This window comes from Peromyscus leucopus, chromosome 6, assembly GCF_004664715.2.
Source record: "Peromyscus leucopus breed LL Stock chromosome 6, UCI_PerLeu_2.1, whole genome shotgun sequence".
Classification (NCBI taxonomy): domain Eukaryota; kingdom Metazoa; phylum Chordata; class Mammalia; order Rodentia; family Cricetidae; genus Peromyscus; species Peromyscus leucopus.
In genome coordinates this window covers 15,861,686-15,888,373 of record NC_051068.1, presented here as the reverse complement: position 1 = coordinate 15,888,373, position 26,688 = coordinate 15,861,686, and the positions used below count along the sequence as shown (strand labels likewise).

General features: G+C 38.9%; 1 protein-coding gene across 1 annotated transcript; it reads left to right on the top strand.

Annotated features, from left to right (window-relative positions):
• Positions 1-941: 941 nt before the first annotated feature.
• Positions 942-24,207, top strand: LOC114684071 (rho GTPase-activating protein 20-like). Its single transcript, XM_028858499.2, is given in 9 exon segments — positions 942-1,001; positions 13,784-13,861; positions 15,496-15,559; positions 18,408-18,590; positions 20,200-20,378; positions 20,797-20,872; positions 20,875-20,957; positions 23,383-23,492; positions 23,951-24,207. Coding segments are annotated over 9 exon segments (1,047 nt in total). The 3' UTR covers positions 24,165-24,207.
• Positions 24,208-26,688: the final 2,481 nt, after the last annotated feature.

Sequence of the window (26,688 nt, the reverse complement as noted above, 5' to 3'; positions counted from 1 at the left end):
GTGGCCGGGGTCAAGTGAGTGGTGGCGCTCACAGAAGCGCGGGTGTGGCGCGTGCCATGACTTCAGATGCTGCATTGCCGGCTTCAGAACTAGAGTCACATGACTGACACCCAAGTTCATCCTCTGCTAAGTGTGTCAAGGGCCTTGGACTCCAGTCCTCTTGACTAGGGCACAGTTAAGGGGACCGAGGAAGGCTGGTTGCTGCTGTAAGGCCTTTTTATAAATACAATTAAAACCTTAGAGGGTGGAACCACTGCAGTATGACAGGAGATTCCTGGTAAGGAAAGGGCTTTTGATAATGCCATGCTTCAAGGCATAGTCTTTCAATTCATTTAAATTAGTAGAGCTTAATGTGTTTTCCCTTCATAAGTGAAATACATGTGTAATCTATTTCCTTATAAACATTTAGGAAGAAAACTGCCATCCCGATGGAAGAGAACTTGGTGAATTCAGAACCACAACTGTCAAGTAGGTGAAGACACACTTCATTTCAGCTGGTGGGACACCTCTCCCCCATCCTGTGTGCCACTTTTTCCCAGCCAGTTCTACTATGCCTAAGGCATTTAAAGATGTTAAGAGATTTTTATCATGACACCAGCTTTGTAGTTGATCAAAACATGATTAGCTCAAATTGGGGGACAGAAGAAATTGAGACATCAAGTAGTAATATCATTTGACCTGAACCTGTCAAAAGTTCAGAGGCCACTGCAGCTTGAAAGACCAATTGTCAGGTCTGCATGCAGGGTAGCAGAAAAGAATGGTTTTCAGAGTAGAGAGGACTGGGGAAATTTCTTATCTGTAATAAATTCACACATGAACTGTTTGTCATGCTTTCCTATTCTTCTGCTCTATCTAGCTTCAACTTTTCATAACTTATGTCCACATACAACAGCAAACTCTGGCGATAAAGAAGGTTACAGAAGCTTCTTCTCAGGGTCACAATGGTGTTCCTTTGTAAGCGACAAGGGGCAGCTGCAGCTGTGGTTGAAAAAGTTTACCTTGTAACATTATCTCTTAAAGGGACAGCTACAAGGGTTACAAAGGAGAAAGGCTGAACCATAGGGAATCAAGGAAGGAGTAAAGGAGCTGTGCACTAACCTACATTTCTTGGGAGAAATTGACATTATAGGCTAATATTTTGTGGTGAGCAAAACATAAAAGTGCCTGGGAAGTGCAGCCATGCCTGAAAGTTTTCCCCTCAGCAAACTATGAGTAACCATGGCAACCTGCACAAAGCAAGAGGGGAAGTGAACAGTGCCAAGTCTTATCAGCACTTTCAACAAAACCTGGCACTAAAAAACAACCCAAGTCTACAGATACCTTTTCTCATCCTGAATACAGCCCAGAGCACAAGAAGGGAAAGTTGGAACTTTTAAATTCAAGTCTATGGGACTAGATCATTCCCTGCAGTTCTGACCATTTGCTAAGCCTCTCCCGTGGGAACTGGGTGTAAAGCTGATTCCCTCAGGACTTGGGTTAATTGTTTAACTGTTTAATTGCCTTCTCTCCACATAAAATCCAGGATGTAAACATAAACAGTTAGTTAGCTAAGCTTAAAATCTTGTACCATAAATTGAGGTTAGAAGTATGTGCAAAGTGTTAATTGCTTAGAGAATTCCACCATTTGCAAGTCCACATGTTATCAACTGGACCTGGCAGGGGAACTGAGAGCAATTTAGGTCGTTTTTGTGCCCCAAAGACTTTGATTCAACAAACCAGACATCTACACTTTTGTCCTTGAATAATATCTGTAAAAGTCTGACTTGGGATCCTTACACAGAGACACTCAGTCTGGCTGGCTATCTATCTATTCTATCTATCTATCTATCTATTTATCTATCTATCTATCTATCTATCTATCTATCTATCTATCTATCATCTATCTATCTACCTATCCATATTTATGCCTATCTGTCAACTCTATGTATCTATCTATATACCTATGTATCTATCTATGTATTTATCTATAGTTATGTCTGTCTGTCAATTCTATCATCTATCTACCTATGTATGTATGTATGTATGTATAAATAAATATGTCTGCCTGTCAACTCTTTATCTATTTCTGTGTATTAATCTATCTGTCAAAGTAAGGTTGTGAAAATCTGTTATTCCTTACAAACACTTGTAGTTCAACAGTTGTTCAAAGATAATTTTTCAAAGTCAAAAGATGGAAGAAAATGAATATGTCACTTTGTCAGTTATGGCATGAGCCTTAGAATGTTGACATCAGTGGTCTGTCACCCTGACTACTACAGAGAGCTCAGACTTCAGTAGTTGGTCTACCAACTTCTGTGGCCATCTTTGGTGTTAAGTGCCAAAAAGGGAAAAGATAATTTCACATTCATTGAAAAGTTCTCCATTCCAGGCTCCACTGTAAAGGTATTTTTAATAAGTAGTTTTGATTCTCTTGATAGACTAATGGCATCAAGATCTATTCTATCTCTCTCTCTGTCTCTCTTTGTCATCTCTATTTACCCATATATCATCTATCTATCTATCTATCTATCTATCTATCTATCTATCTATCTATCTATCTATCTATTATCTATCTATCTATCTATCTGTCTGTCAGATCTATCTATCTATCTATCTGTCTGTCAGATCTATCTATCTATCTATCTATCTATCTATCTATCTATCTATCTATCATCTATCTATGTGTCTATATTTGTGTCTGTCTTTCAACTATCTATCTATCTATCGATCTATATCTCTATCATATCTATTTCTATCAATCTACCTATCAATCTATGCTTGTGAAAAATCTGTTGTTCCTTATAAACACTTGTGGTTCAACAGTTGTTCAAAAATAATTTTTCAAAGCCAGAATATGAAAGGAAATGAATATGTCACTTTGTCAGTTATGGCATGAGCCTTAGAATGTTGACATCAGTGGTCTGTCACCCTGACTACTACAGAGAGCTCAGACTTCAGTAGTTGGTCTACCAACTGCTGTGGCCATCTTTGGTGTTTAGTGCAAAGAAGGGAAAAGATAATTTCACGCTCATTGAAAAGGTCTCCATTCCAGGCTCCACTGTAAAGGTATTTTTTATAAGTTGTTTTGATTCTCATGATAGACTAATTGCATCAGGATCTATTTTCTCTCTCTGTGTGTCATCTATCTATGTATCTATGTATCTATGTATCTATGTATCATGTATGTATGTATGTATGTATGTATCTATCTATCTATCTATCTATCTATCTATCTATCTATCTATAAATATGTCTGTCAGTTCTGTCTGTATATCTATCTATCTATCTATCATCATCATCTCTCATCTATATTTATGTCTGTCAACTATGTATTGATCAATCAATCGATCTATATCTCTATCATATCTATTTCTATCTATGAATCTTACTATCAATCTATGCTTGTGAAAAATCTGTTGTTCCTTATAAACACTTGTGGTTCAACAGTTGTTCAAAAATAATTTTTCAAAGCCAGAATATGAAAGGAAATGAATATGTCACTTTGTCAGTTATGGCATGAGCCTTAGAATGTTGACATCAGTGGTCTGTCACCCTGACTACTACAGAGAGCTCAGACTTCAGTAGTTGGTCTACCAACTGCTGTGGCCATCTTTGGTGTTTAGTGCCAAGAAGGGAAAAGATAACTTCACATTCAATGGAAGGTTCTCCATTCCAGGCTCCACTGTAAAGGTATTTTTAATAAATAGTTTTGATTCTCATGATAGACTTAATGGGTCAGGATCTATTCTTTCTCTCTATGTTCTATCTATCTATATCTATCTATCTATCTATCTATCTATCTATCTATCTATCATATCTATTTCTCTCAATCTACCTATCAATCTGTGCTTGTGAAAAATCTGTTGTTCCTTACAAACACTTGTAGTTCAACAGTTGTTCAAAAATATTTTTTCAAAGCCAAAATGTGGAAGGAAATGAATATGTTACTTTGTCAGTTATGGCATGAGCCTTAGAATGTTGACATCAGTGGTCTGTAACCCTGACTACTACAGAGAGCTCAGACTTCAGTAGTTGGTCTACCAACTGCTGTGGCCATCTTTGGTGTTTAGTGCCAAGAAGGGAAAAGATAATTTCAAGTTCATTTGAAGGTTCTCCATTCCAGGCTCCACTGTAAAGGTATTTTTAATAAGTAGTTTTGTTTTTCATGATAGACTAATGGCATCAAGATCTATTTTCTCTCTCTCTCTCTCTCTCTCTCTCTCTCTCTCTCTCTCTCTCTCTCTCTGTCATCTCTATCTACCCATATATCATCTGTCTATATCTATCTATCTATCTATCTATCTATCATCTATATTTATGCCTGTCAACTATGTATTGACCAATCGATCAATCTATATCTCTATCATATCTATTTCTCTCTATCAATCTATCAATCTATGCTTGTGAAAATCTGTTGTTCCTTATAAACACTTGTAGTTCAACAGCTGTTCAAAAACAATTTTTCAAAGCCAAAGGATGGAAGGAAATGAATATGTCACTTTGTCAGTTATGGCATGAGCCTTAGAATGTTGACATCAGTGGTCTGTCACCATGACTACTACAGAGAGCTCAGACTTCAGTAGTTGGTCTACCAACTGCTGTGGTCATCTTTGTTGTTTAGTGCCAGGAAAGGAAAAGATAATTTCACATTCATTGGAAGGTTCTCCATTCCAGGCTCCACTGTAAAGTTATTTTTAATAAGTGGTTTTGATTCTCATGATAAATTAATGGCATCAGGATCTATTCTCTCTCTCTCTTTCTCTCTCTCTCTCTCTCTCTCTCTCTCTCTCTCTCTCTCTCTGTCATCTCTATCTATCTATAAATGTCTGTATGTCAGTTCTATCTATCTATCATCGATATTTATGTCTGTCAACTATCTATTTATTGATCAATCTATATCTCTATCATATCTATTTCTATCTATCAATCTATCAATCTATGCTTGTGAAAAATCTGTTGTTCCTTACAAACACTTGTAGTTCAACAGTTGTTCAAAAATATTTTTTCAAAGCCAAAAGATGGAAGTAAATGAATATGTCACTCTGTCAGTTATGGCATGAGCCTTAGAATGTTGACATAAGTGGTCTGTCACCATGACTACTACAGAGAGCTCAGACTTCAGTAGTTGGTCTACCATCTTTGGTGTTTAGTGCCAAGAAGGGAAAAGATAATTTCAAGTTCATTTGAAGGTTCTCCATTCCAGGCTCCACTGTAAAGGTATTTTTAATAAGTAGTTTTGATTCTCATGATATCTAATGGTATGAAGAAGTATTCTGTCTTGATTCCTGCAGATCATGTGAGCTAATTCTTAACTTAGCTATGGCTTCATGGAAAGCTACCCACGTTAGTAATATTCACTCCCAGTCCCCTAAATAAATATGGTTATCTTGTTAGGGGATGTATGTTCTGGGCTACACAGGAGAATAGTATCTGGAAATTTACAAAATTATCTGTCCAAGTAATGAGAGATGTTTATTTTCTGTTCCTTCTATTTGTTTTACTCACTATGACCACAAAGGTTTGTTGTAAATAATCAGATTTCAACCCAAAATATAAAAACTCTCTGGTTTTCAGCAAGTCTTTATGCTTTCCAACATATGTTGTGTTCCTTAGAATCTATTTCCCTATATTTTAACATTGATTCAGATTAGACAGGAATGACTTTCCAAACAAATTTACTTTCAAATTTGTTTATCCTGAAACTGAGTTGGTACTATTTTTTAATGTATCTTTACATGTGTGAGGACATGTGCTTGACATGTGTGAGGACAACCATTGGCTGTTTGATTCTCTCTTTGATGCTTTGATTCACAGGTATCTTAACGCTAAATGAAAGCTATGGTGTTTCTGTGCATATTTCTTGAAAGAGATAACATATGACTTGGGAAGAGTAATATTCACTTCAAGAACTATATATTTTGAATATTTAAATTGTATGAGCATGGCACAGTAAAGAAACCACTGAAAATGCTGCTCCACAATTACAGGGAAGAATTTTATTGTGGATAAGAGAGAATGTTCAGAGGTGTCTGGAAGAGTTCAGAGCAGAAATAAAAAGAAACGGACTTGATGTGACCAAAACAGTCTGTGAGAGAAGGGAGAATAGCAAAAGAGAGTAGTGGAGATGGCTGGGGCAGGGGGGAAATACCTAGACTTCCTAAAGAGAGCAAGGGGAGTTCTAGAACATTTTGGGAGTTTGCATAGTGCAGAAGGAGGTGGGGTGGTTGTGAAGGGACAGGAAAGTAGATGGGGCTGTGAGATATTTAGCAAGTACTTTTGAATCGAGACTCGGGGAACCTGGAAGGCAGCATGGGTGTTAATAGAAGCCACAGGTCACTGGAGAGCCATATGCCCCTTTTGACAGAGGCAAGAAATGACTCCTGCTGTTCAAGAACCATTTTATAAATTCTGGATGCATGATAATTTTTGTTTTTTTGTTTGTTTTCTTTTGTTTTGTTGTTTTCTCACCACCAGAAATCCTTCTATAGTCTATCTGGTGCTGAACAAAGACTGATATGTCTGCATATATGTGCTCCCTGAGACCTGACTTATTTAAATCATTAGGAAAAACTTTTTTTAAATTTCTTTCACAGGGTTAATTATGGCATTTCAATACATAGATTACTTTTTTATTTGTTTTCTTTACCACACTCCAACATATCAGTCATTTTCAAATAGAATTACACAGCAGAAAATCTTTATAAAGAACTTTACAATTTGGTAGAGTTTTGCTATCTTAATTAGTACTATATAATTACACATATCAGTGAAAACACACAGTTTTCAGAAGGTACAATTTATTACTCTCACCAAAATTACATCATTTTAAAGACATGGGCATCCTAGTTTTTCATGATCTTTCTATGATTATTATGTGTCCAAGGTATACTTCATAATGAACTATAAGATTTACACAGTATCTTCCAGGTTGTTTCAGTCACAATCCTTTGTGCCTCTAGGCTTTACTTCTTCTAAGCATGCACCTCTCCTCCCTAGTCTCCAAAGCTACCTGACTTACCTGTGTGTGCAGCTTTCTGACTGTCTCGCTAAGGCACATTTGTCTATAAAGACTTCTGTGATTCTTGCATCTGTTAGACTCTAAGGTTCACAGTGTTAACGATGTCTGCATGCTGCTTTTATCACATGGACCTTTGATAGGTTAAAAGAATTAGGATTGAGAGTCTTTGGGGATAAATCTGCATTTCACAAGGTTTTGCACAAGAATTCCTCCTATTATTGCACACATATTATTGCAGTTAGGGTTGGCAATGACATCCAAGTTGCTACTCCAATGGCCATTTTTCAGGAGTCACCTACTTCTGCCCTCATTTAATGTTAGACATTGATCTCTCCTTTCTTGTGAATCCCTCTAGTGTGTGAATATTTCTTCTCTCCAATAGCATGCCTTGCAATGTGTTACTACTTTATTTATAATCATAAATAATGTTGGTAAATCAAAATTCTTTTTTTAACCATTGATATCTTTATTGTTCAATTTTTAAAATGATTTAAAATAAGAGAATTACATCACTCAGCCCTTTCCTCACTCAAGATTAGTGGTTCTCAACTTGTGGGTAGCGACCCCTTTGGGGTCCCTTATCAGATATTCTGCATATCAGGTATTGACATTAGGATTCATAACAGTAGCAAAATTACAGTGATGAAGAAGTAATGAAATAATTGTATAGCTGGGTGTCCCCACAACATGAAGAACTGTACTGAAGGGATGCATCATTAGAAAGGTGGAGAACCACTTCTCTAGACCCTACCAGCTACCCTTGTTCAAAATGTTCCCATGCCTCTAAGTTGATACCTTCTGAAAAAGAGCCCACTCCTGCAATCTGTTCCCAATACTTCCTTTCCTAAGCAACCTCTTCTTTTCTGTTGCATTTTAAAACTGTTGATAACACAACAGAGTCCTGTTGAACTGAGCCTGTGTTTTCATATCATTCACCCTTTGGAATTAGGTATCAATTAACAACCACTGGATACCTGTTCTGTTAGTTGGAGATCTGGACCAGGAGAAGCCTTTTTTGTCCTACATGGAAACCCTTGAGGAGAAAGCCATGGGAAGGATACATCGAACCTTGCTGTGCCAAGGCCCCGTGGAACTCAGAAGAGGCTGGAGAAGGAAGAAACAACATCTCTCCTTGTTCAGTGATGTTTTGATTGTATCTAATAACCTGTGAGTATGTGCATTGTGCCTTCCTTACTATGAGAGGCTACACTTTGATTAGGCCTTACTGTTCAAAACCACAAAAGTCTTATTTATTTCTTTTATTTTCTGAGATTATAAATACTTCATTATCATCTCCCCTTTCCCTTTCCACTTGACAAGTCCTCCCATATTCCCCCTCTTGCTCTCTGTGAAAAATCATGGCTTCTTTTTTATTAATTGTTGTTACATATATATGTATATTAAAATATATGTATGTATATATACAATACATATGTATTTTTAGCTATACATATATTGGACGCTTGTATATGTGTTTTCAGGGCTGTCTATATGCTATCGGGTAACCAATTGTTTTGCTCTTTGATCCTGGGGAATGAATAGCAACAAACTTGAAAAGGAGGCAGGTGTGTTAGCACATGCCAGCAATTCTAGCACTTTGGGAGCTGATTTATGGGTATCGCAAATTTGTGGATCTTGTGGAGACATCTTCTCAAAGTAAAATATTAAAAACATGATAATCAGGGTCCCTCTTGCTTGGTGTTTGCAAATAGAGGCAAGAGGGGAAATCCCTTATTATGATGGTTGCTCATAAGGGGCCACACATGTGAACCTCTGTGAGCTCATAACTTCCAAAGTAGTGTGAAGAGATGAGAAGCAGCTAATATCCCTAAACCAATCAGGGGAAGCTGCACACATCAACTAGGTCCAGCATGGTGACTGTGTGGATGACATAGGAAACTGCTGTGATTGAAGCTTTATACATGGTGATATTGTCACATAGAACCGTGGAGGTATTTTCTGGGATCACCTGTCCAGAGGATCATAGCTTTCATATTACTTTGAAAGGTATGAAATAGGTAATGGCCTTATCAAGTAAGTATTTTAAGGGTGTGTTCTCATAAATACATAAGTAGACTGGAGGACAGGCATCAATACAAAAGTTCATTCAGTTTTGGGGGTAAACTTTCTAGTCATCAGTGGTTAATATTGTGAAGTAGAAGCCATCTACTTCACAAATGGAATCTGAGAGAGAGAGAGAGAGAGAGAGAGAGAGAGAGAGAGAGAGAGAGAGAGAGAGAGAGAGAGAGAATGATTATCTTCAATTATGTAGCTACCTATTAGCTCACTAGTCTCCAATGGGGAGTTCCATACCCAGGTTCACACAAAAAATGCCCTGGGTAAAACACAGTCAACCATTAAAAAAATACAAAAAAGTGTGCATGTGGGAAGGAGAGTGGTCAAGAGATAGACGGGAAAGAAGATAGAGTAATAGAAAATAATCAGAACACATTGAATGCACATATGAAATTATCAAAGAACAAGATCCATATAAAAAGAATAAAGAATGCTCCCAAGACAATTGTTTCTCAAGAACACTTTTGATAGCATCAGAAGGTTTGGTAGGAAGACATATTTGTAACCATTTGACTAGGTTATTGGAGAACATAATCCTCTTTGTGGTTAGTTGTATGAGAAACACATCGTGGGATTACTAAAGGAGCAGTTGTACTGAGCTCAGACTCTCCTGAGCATGACTTACTAGGACAGGGAGAGGGAGAACAGAATATGAATTTTATTAAGTTAGGCAATATTTCCATATTTTTTATTTGAAAACGACCATTAAATAATTATTTAAGTAAAATATAAAACATTAGCACAGCTTGGGATGTCCTCGGTGAATATCGGGAGTTTAACATGCTTCCTGTAGCCCTTTGTGGCTTCATTAATGGATCTGTTCAAATGCATTAAAACACACAATACAGTAATGAATTTGTTAATATCTTATTTTGCACTAGTCATTGTCAATATTTTACCAATACCATGTTGGTTTTAAATAAAAGACTATCAGTTCAGCAATATGCATTATAGATTAGGGAATGTTCAAAAATATTTCAGCAACAAAGACAGGTTTAGGTAATTGTAGAGACCAACAGATGTTTCCTATTAACAACTTATGCAGTGTCTGAGAATCTGAGCTTGCTTTACCCAGCAGGGATGCATAAGGGAATGATTTGACCATGTGTATGGTTACCAGGTATTTGGAAGGGTCTACAATTGGCTGTGTGGTGTGTGTTGATCTAGAAAGGGGGAGGTCTTTTGCCCTGCTTTTTGGTATTGTTATAAAAAGCCCTTTTGAAGAGACAGAAGGGGCTGGTGGGTTTTGATCCAGGTCCTCCCGAAAATATCCTGTGTTTCTGTCTTTCTCCTCCTCACTATCTTTCTATCTAAAAGTTTCTTATCCCTCTCTCCTCCTCACAGGAGCCCTTTAAAAGGTGGGAGCTGGACTCCCACAGATTGGCACCAGAACTAGGGACTTGGGTGCAGAGGAAGTAAGTAGGGGAGGAAGAACCAGGGAAGCAGCTGGACATGTCTGGTTTTGTATTAATGTTAAAGGCGGTGGTATTTTATCCTTTGAGAGAATACAGCATACAGAGAGAATACTGTATACAGCAAGTATCTCTCTGTGTCTAGGTTTCTCTCTCTCTCTCTCTCTCTCTCTCTCTCTCTCTCTCATAGAGAGAGAGAGAGAGAGAGTCTTCCTACAATCCTTATTGCAGACATATCTGATATTGTAGAACCCATGTGCACAAAACTATACCTATCTATTGATTGTCGTATTCTATAAAGATGTATTAGAATTCCACTATATCAGAGCTATCAACTCAGATTCCTATCAATTGGTTTCATTCTATTTCCTACACAGTCTTCCTAGATCTTTGGAGAAGATTATAAATGTGAGAGGCAGTAAAGAGCTAATACTATGAGCACATTGTTTTTCTTAAGAGTATTAAGAGATAGGCTTTCATTTCTAAAATCTTCATTTTTGAATTCCTAGATCTATCACCTCAACAGATTTTTTTTAATTTAAGAATTTTTTATTCATTTACATACCAACCACAGATCCCCCACTCATTTTCTCCTCCTGCTCCTCTCCAGTCTTCCTTCCTGCCAACCCAGCCCCCTAACCCTCCTCCAAAAGGGTAAAGGATACCATGGGGAGTCAGCAAAGCCTGGTACATTTAGTTGAGGCAGGCCAATCCTCTTCCCCATGAATCTAGGCTGAGCAAGGCATCCTACCATAGGTAGTAGGCTCCAAAAGGCAGCTCATGTACCATGGATAGATCCTGATCCCACTGCCAGGTTCACCTCAAACAGAGCAAGCTACACTGTAGCTGAAATTTTCCTGGTCCTGCCTGGCCCACAGTCAGGACAAATCTCTCTTACCCGCCAGTCTTGCAGCCGCTCAGACCCAAGCAAACACACAGAGACTTAAATTACTTATAAACTGTATGGCCGTAGCAGGCTTCTTATTATCTAGTTCTTATATCTTAAATTAACACATTTCTATAAATCTATACCTTGCCACGTGGCTTGTGGCTTACCAGTAACTTACCTCTTACTTCTCATTGTGGTGGCTGGCAGCGTCTCCTGACTCAGCCTTCCACTTCCCAGAATTCTCCTCTTTCTTTGTCCCGCCTATACTTCCTGCCTTGCTACTGGCCAATCAGCACTTTATTTATTAATCAATCAGAGCAACACATTCACAGCATCCTCAGCACTACACAGTGGTCTCCCACATGCAGAGGGCCTAGTCTGGTCTCATGCAGGTTCCACAGCTGTTGGTCTAAAGTTCATGAGTTCCTATGAGCTTGGTTTAGTTGTCTCTGTAGATTTCCCCATCATGATCTTGACCCACCCCCCTTACTCATATACTCCCTCTTCCCTCTCTTTGACTGGACTCCCAGAGTTTGGCCTGCTGCTTAGCTGTGGATCTCTGCATCTGCTTCCATCAGTTACTGGATGAAGGCTCTATGATGACCAGGGTGTTCACCAGTCTGACTACAGGGGTAGGCCAGCTTCTTCGCTATTGCTAGTAGTCTAGGCTGGGGTTGTCCATGTAGATTCCTGGGAATTTCCCTAACCCCATAATGTCTGTCTCTATCAAGATATTGCTTTCATTGCTCTCCCACTCTATGCCCTCCACCCTAACTTGGCCATCCCATTCCCTCATGTACTCATCCCCATCCCCTCCCCTCTCTTGTCCCCCTTGATCCCACTTTACTTATGGAGATTTCATCTATTTCCTCTTCCCAAGGCGATCCATGATTCCCTCTATGATCCCACTTGTTTCCTAGCTTCTCTGAAGCTGTGGGTTGTAGCCTAGTTACCCTTTGCTTTACATCTAGTATCCACATAAGAGTGAGTACATACCATATTTGTCATTCTGAGTGGGTTACCTCACTCAGGATGATATTTTCCAGTTCCATCCATTTGCCTGCAAATTTCATGATGTCATTGTTTTTTTACAGCTGAGTAGTACTCCATTGTGTATATGTACCACGTATTCTTTCCATTCTTTGGGTGAGGGGCATCTAGATTGTTTCCAGGTTCTGACTACTATGAATAATGCTGCTATGAACATAGTTGAGCATGTGTCCTTGATGGTATGGTTGAACTTGCCTTGGGTATATACCCAAGAGTTGTATCATTGGGTCTTGAAGTAGATTGATTCCCAATTTTCTGAGAAGTCGCCATACTGATTTCCAAAAGGCTGTACAAGTTTGCACTCCCACCAACAGTGGAGGAGTGTTCTCCTTGCTGCACATCTTCTCCAACATAAGCTGTTTTCAGTGTTTTTGATCATAGCCATTCTGACAGGTGTAAGATGGTATCTCAGAGTTGTTTTGATTTGCATTTCTCTAATGATTAAGAATGTTGAGCAATTCCTTAAATGTCTTTTGGCCATTTGAGATTTCTTCTGCTGAGAATTCTCTGTTTAGATCTGTAGCCCATTTTTTAATTGGATTGTTTGGTATTTTGAGGTTTAAGTTCTTAAGTTCTTTATATATTTTTGGAGATCAGCCCTCTATCAGATGTGGGGTTGGTGAAGATCTTTTCCCATTCTGTAGGCTGTCGTTTTGTCTTATTGATAGTGTCCTTTGCTTTACAGAAGCGTCTCAGTTTAAGGATGCCCCATTTATTAATTGTTGCTCTCAGTGTCTGTGCTACTGTTATTATATTTAGCAAGTGGTCTCCTGTGCCAATGCTTTCAAGGCTACTTCCTATTTTCTCTTCTATCAGGTTCAGTGTAGCTGAATTTATAACCTCAACAGATTACTGCACTGAATATTATCTATTTACAAAGTTTTATATGGAGAAAGTGCTCATCCATATTGGTATTTTGAAAAGAAAGAAAAGATGCAGCCAGTTCTTATCCTGACTTTCCTAGACCTGTATATATGCTGTGCATGAAAATAAAGCTATAAAATGATGGAAGCAGAGCTGGGGTGGAAGGAAAGGCATCAACCCTCTTTTTAACCCCTACCTCAATAAGGAAAGAAAATTCAGAATGCTGAGTTTCAGCACCCATGGCTCTACAGTCCCCCTTTATCATAAAAACCAGTTACCTGCTGTGTTTGAATACCCAGTAACCAAGTACTTAAATTGAAGTAAATATGTTAGACTTATAGTCTTCCAGCATTATGGTATATAAAGGGAAGAAAACAAGATATTTATTCTACATTAGAGTTGTCATTATACCCCATAGATTGTAAGTGATGATTAGACAATAACTAATCATGTGCTTTAAGTTATTTTATAGCATTTTCTCTGCACTTTTTATAGCCTTTATATGTAACAACAACAGACTTGGAAACAGTGAATGATGTTATGAAGAAGTTACTACCTACGATAGGAATGCCTGTAAGTTACTTTCAAGCTACTTTGACTTAAATTTGAGAGGTTTTTTTGAGATCCACATATGTACAAATGTGCATATAAAGATATATAGAAGACACTTGATCATGATAAATTTACAAATCATATTTTACAATCTCCTTTTAGAACTGAAGCATCTAAGATATAATGATAGATTTTAGAGGGACATTTTTCTTGAATATTTGTTTAAGGTTCATGTGAAATGAAACTCATAGCTCAATGGTTTTGAGCTATACTTTTAGTCTCCATAGACAATTTGCATTTTCTATTGTAAAAAATAATTGAGATTATTTGGTCATACAGACACATCTAATTTAAAGCCTGGCTATCATAGAAGGAATGATGTTCTTCTTTTTTATTTTTGATTATATTGTACTTCATATTTGGTATATAATTCCTTCTCCTCTCCCATTCCTTTTTTCACTTCTCTGTGTGTGGAGGTATAGATGTTGTGTTTGGATGTGTTCTTTTTTCTCTCTCTCTTAATATTTATGTGTATGTGTCTATTTCTATCTCTGTTCTTCTTTCTCTCTGCATACATATCCTTGTTTAACTTTGTCTTTTTTTGTGTAAAATACATGTGTCTCTGTGTATTTATGTCTCTCTTTGTGTATATCTTTTTCTGTATTTGTAGATGACCCTCTCTATCACCTCCTGTGAGTTTGTATGATTTCTCTGTGTTGTTCTCTCTGTCTCTGTCTCTCCCTGTGTCTATGTCTGTCTCTCCCTGGGTCTATGTCCCTCTCTCTTTCTCTCACTTCCATGGTGTGTTGGGGGGGGTAGTGGTGTTTATCTGCTTGAGTGTGTATGTCTGTTCATTTTAATAATTAAGACTTCTACAGGGCAGTGCAATTGTTTTTAATCTGGAATCAACAGCAAAGTCCAATTAATGATACCTCCAGTTAAAGCATATTTTTACTTTACCCACTATAGTAGGGTGCTAAATATTTCAACAGAATACTCTATTTAGATGGTTGTTCCAAATGGATCCATAGCACTGTGTACAGTAATTGTGTTGTGGAGCCTGTTTTCAGCATCTGGCCGATTTTCTAGGTTAGACACACGTCCTTCCTCTCCACAGATTGGACATCTCTGAATGAAAGCCAAAAGTTGTTTTTACTCCTAGGCATCCTAAAAGCCTCTCTGTTTTTTGTCTATTTTGCCCAGTCTTGCTGAGCTTACCACATCTTTCAAAGGATACTTTGCTCAAGAAATCATAGGCACTGAGGTTGTATGGTTCTCTGAGTACTAGGTTATGTGGACATTTCATGTCAAAGTTCAATATTCCACACACACGTGGACAAACAGATGTAACAGATTTTGGAATAAGCTTTTTCTTGGTAAGTGTTGATGGCTGAATGTAATTTTTTTATCCCATGGTCATTTACATTCTATTGTGGATCAATAGATCTAGGCTCCATCAGAAAGGCAAGGCAAGACCCAAGCATTTTCTCCTGAAATCATCACAGATGACTCAAACCTGTAGTCAAAAGACACATCATTAATACTGATTCTAATAATAATTTTCCTGCTGGAGAGCTGGAAATGGTGAGGAAAGATATTCTTAAAGTATCCACTGTGAAAGATTATCTCTGATGGTTGGTTCTTTTGCCCCTCAGAGTGCTCAAGATTACCAACTGTGGTTCTGTCGTGGCCTCCAAGAAGCCCCAAGCCTACTCCAAGGTAAGTAACAGGGAACGCTAAAGACCAAGGCAATGTTTTCACCCTGAATTCTCAATGTTTTTGTCATTCAGTCTTAAAGTTAAACCAACATTGAGAGAAAATAACTTAAACATTATTTCATTCATTTAATTCACAATTACCAACTATTTAATATAACCCAGTCGCATGATACTATCTCTTTATGCAACAGTCTATGGGCTAGTGAAAAAAAACCTGGAAAAGTCCTGTGCATTTCCACACACGAAACAGAATTTTCCTAAAAAGACAAACGAAACAAGACTTTGGATTTCTTGATTCTAAATAAAAAAAAAAATTTAAATTTTCATTTATGGAAGACTAAAGACAATACTAGGGGCTAGAGACACATCTCAGCGATTAAGAGCACTTATTAACTTGTTGTTCTTGCAAAAGGGCTAGTTTTGATCTACAACACCTACAACCATTCAAAACTCGAGTTTCAGGGGATATGATTTCCTCTTCTGACCTGCTCAGGCACCAGGTACAACATGGTGCACAGATATACATGTGAGGAAAAAACACTTACACACGTAACTAAAGCTGAAATTTAAAAACTTTAAAGAATATTCTATTTACTCCAAACTATGTAGCTTCTGTTTTGGATTGAAAATGTGAAATCTAGCCATTTCTCTGAATCCATGTAAATATAGTCAGTTCACATCTCTCTATGACTCATTGTATGGCAGATATTCTGTTCAGACTTATGGAGCCTTCCTGACTGAATCACCTGCTATTCCTTACGTTACATTTTTCTGGAATTTTTCACAAGATTATTGAGACATAGGTAATAGTAATAGGAGATTTATCTGAAGCATTTGGATAAGAATTAAAAATCCCTCCCACTCGGGAGGCAGAGGCAGGTGGATCTTTGTGAGTTCAAGGCCAGCCTGGTCTAGAGACTGAGATCCAGGAAAGGTGCAAAGCTACACAGAGAAACCCTGTCTCAAAAAACCAAAAAGAAAAAAAAATTAAAAATCTGAGATTACCAAGTCTGCTCCTGAGGCTGACCTTCAAAAGATACTGAAAAGGTGATGTTCTAAGACTTGTAGTGACCTTCAGACAAGTAACAGTGAGGATGTCTTTTGGAGGTGAGACTACATTGCCTTGTTGTTCAAACCTTTCTCATGTATTCTGAGAACAATCTGTGGGGACATTCTTGGTTACTCAAGGAACAGAAATCAGACTAATTTTTTCCTTTTTTTTTTTTTTTTAAATGTACACAGAATGTACACAGATGGTTGTGAGCCACCATGTGGGTGCTGGGAATTGAACTCAGGACCTCTGGGAGAGCAGTCAGTGCTCTTAACCTCTGAGCCATCTCTCCAGCCCTAGACTAATTTTTATAAATACTTATTTTCCAGGTTTTAGTACACTGGGCAATATGGGGGGAATAACCCACCCACATCTTCGATATTTTTTTCTTTAAGGCACAGGGTATTGATTGATATTGAGCCCAGACAGGTAAGGGACTCCTGACCCTCACTGTCACCATCACATGAGTGCTGGGAATACAGACATGTGCCAAAAATGTCTGGTCCTTTTGCTTTTTATAAGGTGGATACAATTATAGTTCTCAGTCAATGATAAGACAAATGTGGGGGCTTATTACAAAATATATTTAATTACTGAAAGGTGTCAACTTGGTAATATTTTAATTCTAAGGTTTAGAAGAGCTTTGTACATCATGGATGCTTCAGAAATCCCAAGAATTGAACAGTCTTGTTGATTTCTCAGCATTCATTTTGAATGTGTATTTCAACCCACAGGCCATACTCAAGTAAGTATACTCATACTAGATTGTTCCATATTGAAGCTTGGAAGCTTCTAGAGTCTACTAATTTAAATGTTACTGTAACTCTTGATCTGATTGTAGCAATGACCCTGTATCTGTGTCAGAAGGAAAGACAAAGCAAGAGCTTAATTATACTGGTGATTCATCAGAAACAGACGGGGCAAGATTCCATCCTTCTCAGAAAATCATATCCACACCACAGCACAGACTCTTTAAGGTTCCTTTAGAGAAGAAAAATGTAAAACGTGGGAGAGCAAAGAAAACATCTCTACATTAATTCCAATTTTGTAGATGTATTTCCAGCCCACAGTCACTGTCAGAACACATTCCAAGAATGGAGTCGTGAGAGGGAAATTCTGAGTGCTTGTGAGAAAACTGCACAAGACCAAGACAACGGTCTTGTGACTTCCGTTTCATCGAAAACACGGAAATGTTTTGTGATTGTGTGCTCTTCCCAGGTGTAGCAGATAGGAGTGAGTTCACATCAGCTGCTGTTACTCAGCAGCCTCTATGGACAGTATTTTTGCCATGTGCAGCTTGTCCTTGTGATTGTGCACTTTGCTCAGGAGACGACTCTTCACCCTCAGAGTACCAATTGTCTAATGCTCTCAATAAAGTTGGCTACTTCATGAGACTTTAATCCACCTCATGTTAAGGCCCCGTATCCCAGGTTCGTGCCCCCTCAAGTGGTAAACAACTGCTGTGTGCAGGAGGCTTCTGTGTTTTGAAGGCAGAAACCAGCAGGCCTTAAAACTGTCACAGGGAGCACAGCAAAATCCCCCACACAGTGCGCTGATGGCCTATGTTCTTCAAACAAAGTGACAAGTTGAAAGTTTTCTGTTTTTAGACTCTCGGCTTACACATCCTTACCTCATCAGAGCATCCCAGGGGGGCTCCTGATGCTCAGGGTGTACAGTCTACTTGGTCGAGAAGCACAAGGAGAAATCCAATATAACAGTGCATGCTAAAGCACATTGGCAGGTTTGCTCACATTCATTGCCCTCAGTTTCAACTTACATCCCTATTTTCTTCTCATAGAGCATGAGCATCCCTATGACATCATCATGAGAAACATTCAAAGTAACGTCAGTCGACGACGACGGAAATCAAGGAAGTGCACAGCTTTTCCTGCCCTGCCTGGGCTATATGTGGAACAACCAGATCTACAGGGGCGATTCATCCTAAAGCCCAGAGACCCAGCAGGAAGCCAGAAGCAGAGCAGTGAGTCCCTGACCTTCCTTCAAGTGGCCTTTCTCAATTCCAGTTTCTGTTCTGCATACAATATCAATGCATAGTGTCATTTCTTGTTTGGAAAGGGGCACAATAAGGAACAAAATCAAAAACCAAACAACATGCCCCAGGCCAGACTTGAGAGAATTCTAAGTGCTGCAAGACTCGCTTGTCCATAGGGAGGACATTTCATTCTTCCAGACAGATTGTCACCATAAGTATGCCAAGATACTGCCTACACATAACCATGTGTGCAGACAACTTTGGTCCCATTAGAATATGATTTCTAAGACCTGGATCCCTATATGTTCCCCATCATGTGGTTTCATGATCACAGCAAAAAATGTCCTAATCACTACACTTAGACAAACGTGTAATGAAAGTTATACAGAAAAGTTACATGTACAGAAGGGGAGATCATTTGTTCTGGACTTTGGTAGAAATGGCCTTAGGATTGGAGGCCAGTCTCTAATATCATTTCAGTTCACAAAACAACTGTGTTTTATGTGTGTCTTTAGACCTGACTCTGAACTGGAAATGGACCTAATATTTACATACTGGAGACTGAATTTATTTAAATATTTTTTCAAATTATATTATATTTTCATTATTTTCCCCTTTCCTCTCCTTTCTCCAAAACATCCCATGAACCACTGAGATTGCTTTCAATTTTTTGTCTTTTAAAAAATTATTACATATATACATGTATAAGCACATGTGTACACGAACATACATACACACACACACACACACACACACACACACATGCTCACTCCCACACACATCTTACTCAATCTGAATGATATTACTTGTGTTTTAAGGCCTGACTATTTGGTATTGGAAAGCCAACCAGTATATTGTATGCTGAGAAAGACTGTTTATTTTGTGTTTTGTTCTGTGACTCCTTTGTTTACTGTTAATGCATTTGTAGTAACTTTTTAAGATTTCACTATGGTCCAATATTCTAAAAGCAATCTCAGAAGAGAAAAAGAGACTTTGATCTCAGCTTTGAACTAACACAGTGGGAGCATGGGTCCCGAGTCTGCCTGACAAACGTAGTCATGCACACTTCTGCTGCTGAGGAAAGAAATCTGACCGTGGTTCTTCAAAAAGCTCAGCAAGAAAGCTAAGAATGGGACACTATGACGCTGGAGGACAAGAACACAGCTTGATCTGAATACCAGTGAGGGAGGCTGTGAGAAAGGAAATGACCGCTGAGGCCTCTGATGGTATATAACTCAGGAAGCTTGTTCAACTGGCAATCAAGTACCTCATGATGTAATCGGGGCTAGACAGCATTGTGTTGTGAGAATTCCCACCGAAGAACACTCAGATCAAGTCTCTGAGACTAACAACTGTGTAGAGTATAGAGAAGAAGAATACACACACACAAACACACACACACACACACACACACACACACACACACACACACACACACACAGGACAGGATGAGTAACCAACTTAAGAATGTGGGGAATTTTATATCAGAAATGATAACCTCTTTGTATGTGTTATACGAGGTACATTATAAACTGGGAATCTGCGACAAAGTTTATAAATGAAACTACTCTGTGTAATGATCTCATCTCCTCTTTAGATACAGAGGAGCCAACAGTTAAGAGAAGACAGCCTTTCAGATCCTGGTTGTTCCACAAGGGCTCTGTGCCCCACGAGGACCAAGTGTGCACAGCCCCGCCAGTTGTGAAGACAGGAAAAATCTTCGGAAAAGATCTGACTGCCATTTGTGAGGATGGCAATCTACCCACAGCAATTCTGGTAGGTCTCATATGGTTCTTCTCTGGCTGCCTTGAGGACAAAATCCTGCTTCTCCTAAATACCTCCCTTTCAATTCTATCAAGTGGAGAAGCAAGTGTGCATCAAATCATTGGCTTAAGAATAGGAAGGTAAGAGAGGGCTATTCACCACAAACCGTGTATTGGAAAAGTTAGATTAAATCACTTTACTGTAGTGGAAAATCTGATTACAAATAAACAATGCCTGAGGTCTCAAGGTTAACATTAGGGTAGGATTGGTACAACAGGAGATAGAAGCACCAAAACCAGGTCAAGGTCCTCTTCGTCTACGCCAGCTCTTGCATTGCACCTGCGCACACCATTAGCCTGGTTCTCAAGAAGAAGGAAACCCTGCTCTGTACTGCCAGTGGAGTGACAGGTGTTTCTCTTTCTTTTCTCAGGACATACTATCCTTTATTAGTGTAAGGGGGCCAATCACTGAAGGTATCTTCAGCACACCTGCAAAACAAGAGCATTCCTATCCCTAAAGGAAAGGCTGGATTCCGGGACAGAAGTGAACTTGAACAACGAAAGTGTCCCTGTTGTGGCATCTATCTTAAAGGTAGGGCGAGTCCTCGCATCCTCTACACTCAGGATTCCTCCCAATCGGTGTGAGTAGTTTCCTGCATCATGTGTACTCTTGAAGGACAGTAGACAGGACTGATAGAAATCTGATAAGCCAAAGGTTCCTCTGATACTCACAACAGAAGGGTTCAAGCATAAACCAGTCACAGTGAAGGGTAATGTGACTAAGTATCTTTTATTTGATTCCTCTGTTCCTCATGCAAAACAGGTTTCAAAATAATAATAGGGTATGGAGGGTCATTTTATACAGACACATGAGTGTCACCTTGTATACATGCCTAGTCAGATGTGTTTTGTTACCAGTTTCCATCATTCTCTGTCACTCTTTAAGTTTTTTTTTTTCTCTCAGAGGTGAATTTTTCTTCCTTAATAGAGCATGCATCTCCTCCACATACACTTTGGCTACACATAGCCAGTAAGATCCCATGATTTTCCTGTCTTCCTCTCATGCAATGTTGAGATCCAAATGCAGGTCCTCATGGCTTTGAAGCTGGCATTCTTAATCACTGAGCCATCTCTTCAGCCCCATAAAATGATACTTTTAAGTTACTATTAAAATTCAACTTAAATTACATCATTTCATTCCTTCCTTTTCCTTGCTCTCATTTTTCCCATCAACTTCCCACTTCCTCTCAAATACAGGGTCCATTTTCTTTAATTTTTGTTATTACATACATATATACATATACATCCATAAAAATGTTAAAACCACCTGATGAGTCCACTAATGGGTAGCAGTATATGCACTATTTCTTAGCCACCAATTGGTATTGGATTACCAATTAGGGGGTTCATCTTTGAGGAAGACGTACTTTTCCACTCTCAGTAGTATTTATGTGCCTGTAGTTCTACATCTAGAAGTTTGGCTTCATGAAATTTCCCCATCCCAAGTTAGTGCTATTTTAGGATGATATTTTTGTTCAGGAATATTGTTTAAGCAACCATATTGTTGCTCAGTCTTGTGATATTTATTTGACAGTCACTATACAAAGACATACATTCCATTTCCTCTGCCACTTAGAGGATGTTATATTGTTGTTTTTGCTCTTTTGAGGGGGGGCACTAAGTTCTCAAACCATACACAAGGTTTAGTCTTAATTACAGATGCCCAGTCTTAGCATGGCTTATTTCTTGCCAGCTTTTCTTACCTTTAAATTATCCCATCTACCTTTTCCCCTCTGGGCCTTTTCTTTTCTTACTTCTGTATATCTTACTTTCATTCTTACTCCCTGGCTTGCTATGTAGCCGGGTGGCTGGGCCCTGGAGGCCTCATCCTTCTCTGGCTCCTTGATATTCCCCTTTGTAGTGATATTTTATTTGTGCTGAAATGTGATTTTATTTGTATGTTAATAAATAAAGTTGCCTGGAGATCAGAGGTAAAAGCAAGCCACTAAGCAGAAGTCTGGTGGTGGTAGCCCATCCCTTAATCCTGATCACAGGGCAGACAGAGTCTCTGTGTGGTCAAGGACACAGCCAAGCATGGTGAGAAGAGCCTTTAATCCCAGTACCAACCATAAAGACCTGGAGGTCTATATAGACAGGCAGTGATGAGGACATCATGTGGTTGGGTTTAGAGCCAATGAGAAGGCAGGATAGAAAGGCAATAAAAAGACAAGTCACACTGGAAGAAGGGCTCTCTCTCAGGGGAAGCAACGTTGGCAAGGTGGTAAGATAAGGTAGTCGTGACTCTCCGATCTCTTTGGCTATTTGCCTCTGTATTTGGCTCTGCATTTCTTATTTACTAAGACTGTTTAGAATTTCGTCTACACCCCTTTCCAGATTTCTCCTTCTATGTATTCTTACTGCATGCCAGCCCCACCTATTTTTCTCTCCTGTCTCCCTCCTGGCCATTCAGCTCTTTATTAGGCCATCAGGTATTTTAGACAGGCACAAACACAGTTTCACAGAGTTAAACAAATGCAACATAAACAAAAGTAACACACCTTAAAATAATATTCTACAACAATGTTACTTAAGCATTTTCTCTTGGAGAACTCAGCACATGAAAGAAAGTCCAGGCTCACCCAGCCTTTGCTTATGAGCACATGCATCCATGCAGTTAGATCACTTGTTTCAGAACCATTAGAGTGAGAAGCAAAAAGTCCTTGATCATGAAGAAATTACCATAATGCATATGTTTGTCATTTGAACATAAGAGTTGAGATGAGGTATTGATCTCTTAAATGTGTGCCAGTGTGCTCTACCCAAAAGCTGCTCTTAGGTTTCTAGTTTTGATGGACAAAACTTAGTGGGTCTACATGTCAGACTAGGTTCCAACTAGGGTATAGGTTGGGAACTAAGAATGAAGTTGGAACTAAGCTGAATTTTATAGTTGAAAGTATTCTGAGCAATTTCTGTGATATACATTTTCCACAAAAATATTTCTTTTCTATGTATGTAAGGAGTTTCTAAGAAATATACCAGGAAGTGTGCTGACATCTAGACTATATGATGAATGGCTTGGTGTCCTGGACCAAGTGTATGAAGAGAAGAAAGTAGCTGCAGTGCAGAGGTAATGATTCACTAATTTCCTGAGTAACACCAACAAAAAGAGGAATAATGTTTGCTTAGACACATTAGATCATATACCACAGAATCATTTACTAAATATATTGACTGACAACAAAAGGTTTCAATTGTTCACAAATACAGAGGACATTGTGAAAGGAGAAGTATGACTTGGGGAGTCACAGTGGCCCATGCTTTTAATCTCAGCATTTATGTAACGTGTGTGTGTGTGTGTGTGTGTGTGTGTGTGTGTGTGTGTGTGTGTGTGTACATATCAATTAAATTTGTTCTTTTTTTCTGACTTTGGGGAGATATTTCAAGCATAATTTATAGGACACATTCCTCCTTCCATTTTATTCTCAGGGGACCACGAATAAGATACAATTACTCATTCCCTTTCTTTATATTTACAATTTTATGAGTAAAATTTATTGTTTTAAAATAAGTTGTCTCTGTGTTCAGTCTTTTAGAGCAACTACCCCAACCGAATGTCATCCTTTTGAAACAACTTTTTGGAATATTATACAAAATTGAGAGAAACTCTGGATTCAACCACATGACATCTTCTAATTTAGCTATTTGCATAGCCCTGTGCATTCTATGCCTGCCTAGTTCCTGCAACTCAAGATTGGCAGATATCACCAAAAAGGTAATGAGACATATGTTTTATGCCTAGAGTAAACAAGTCTTCACAATGAGACAGGAACACAGGATTATTCTGAGAGTCTGGGGTTTATTTTTGTTGGTTTTTTTTTTGTTTGTTTGTTTTTTGTTTTTTAAATGAGTGCACCCTTGATTGTCATTCATCTGGAGAGGAAGAATCATTTGTGGATTTTGAGTAAGTAAAATTTAAATGGCTATTTGGGCTCAGTAACTCAGTCCTTTGTCAATTGCGATTTAGAATGTTGACTAACCCACTGAGAGCTAACATTGTGAAATGATAAGAAAACGCAGGTGCTGGGTTAGAAAATCAAGACTGAACCCTTGATGTCATCACTGAGGAATGTGTGAATTTCTACTTGTTTTCAAGGTGGTTTCTCAACTACACAAAGACGATATGGATTGTTTTATCAGATATGTTGTTCTGAGGCATGGTTAGTGTGATTAAATATATCCTTGGCCTCTTGTTGCTGATTATGGTTGGATTAGAGACACTCTTCTATGGCAAACACATTTCAAATACTATAATAAAATACCAGAATTTATTCAGCATAAAGACCAAATGGTTATTTGGACTCTAAGTATTTGAGTTTCTGATTAACTATTGATTGAACAATTGCTCTTGATCCTGTAAGAAGTATAACACAGGAAGACCGACTCAGGACATCTTTTCTCATATTGTGTAGAATCAACAAACAGAAGAGAAAGCTAGGGTTCCAAACAACATGTCATTGCAGATCCACAATTACCCAATTCACTGAAAATAGGCCTTACATAAAATATTTCCCAATATAATTGTAGGGAAAGGGGGCTGCCTAAAGAAACCCACCCTGACCTTAGAGCCCAGAACTAGGGAAAGATGGAGAAGATCAGGGCAGAAAGAAACACAGGCTCAGATCAGAGTCATCTCTGCTCCTGGACAACTGACCTGTGAAACCAACCAATCACAGAGCAGGAAAGTAGCACCCTGGCCCTGGAGCTCAGGACCAGGTAAAAAAACACAGCCTGGGTTTGGGACCTGAGCCAGATAAATGAACACTTTATCCCCAAACCCAGAACTAAGGAAACATGCCTTGACTCTGAAATCAGTACCAAATAAACATTCCTGGTCCCTAGAATCAGAATCAGTGAAAGAAATGTACCCTGGCCTTGGAATTAGTGTCAAAAGCTAAGAAAGGCCAGTGAAGGAAACACAGTTAGGCTCAGACCACAGCCATCTCTGTCCCTAGCTAACTGACCTGTGGAACCAACCAATCACAGACAGGAAAGTAGCACCCTGGCCCTGGGCTCCTAAGCAGCTCAAGGAGTCTGGGACTCCTCCAGGCCAGAGCTGTTCTAAGCAGCTCAAGGTATCTGGGATACCTTGGCCTCTAGGGCTGAACTGTCTCTTTGCAGCTCCAGCCTTCAGCTGTCCTAGCAGCCTCAACAAACCCCCAGAATTGCAACAAAGTTACTTATATTTTGGTGCCCAAACCTGGGACCAAGGCTACAGAGTTACAAAGTTACTTATAATAATGAACCTGTTTGTCAAGCTGTTGCACATTGCCCTTACACTGAGCAATCAGAGACACATGAATGATCTTGCTCAGTTGGCTTTGCCTGTCCCTTCATTTTTAGTCACCCAGTAGGAACTTTCAATAGGATGGAGCCCACATTGAGGGTTAGTCTTCCCTTCTTAACTGTACCTTTCTGTAAGCATCCTTGTCTGTTCCAATTGGAACAAAAGTTATTCAAGTTAACAGTATATAATGGCCATCACATTGGGAGCATTAGAAATCATCCTCTTATGTTGTATTGCACTGTGATGATCACATTTTATTATCTGACCTCAAAAAAAAAAACCTTCTTTCATATTTCTAACAGGACCCCCCCCATATTTTGTAGAAGCTGCCTTTTTCTCTGAATTTTGAACTATATACTTTTAGCCTCAAGGCTCATATATCAAATGTGATTTACAACCATGCAAAATGACAGAGACCCTTTGTGTTTGCCTTGTTTTGTCACAGGTTTCTCTCGTCAAATTCCTTATTGAGAATTATCCAAAAATATTTGGAGAAGAGCTCATTTATGAGAGCTCATTATGAGAGCTCATTGCTTTGCTCTGATGGGGAGAAGGCTTACAATTCCCTGAACACTCCAACCACCAACAGTGTTGAGACAGAGGAAGAAGAACAAGAAGACAACCCCTGTCCCAGTGGGAGGACAAGCCCCACAGGCAATGATGCAGTGCCCAGAAGTCCAACTGCTCCTCTCCACAGTAAGGGAACTATAGGTTATTATAGATGATCTATTACCTTAACCTTTGAGTTAGACACATTTAGCACCCAAAAACATCATTTACAACAAACAGCTGTGTAGCTGGAAGCTTTTCCAGTCCTGCCTGGCCCCACAGCCTGGATGAATCTCTCCCACCCATGTCCCAAGCAAACACACAGAAGCTTATATTATTTACAAACTGTATGACCTAATGGCTCAGGTTTCTCGCTAGCTAGCTCTTACAGCTTAACTCAGCCCATTTCTAATGACCTATACATTGGCAT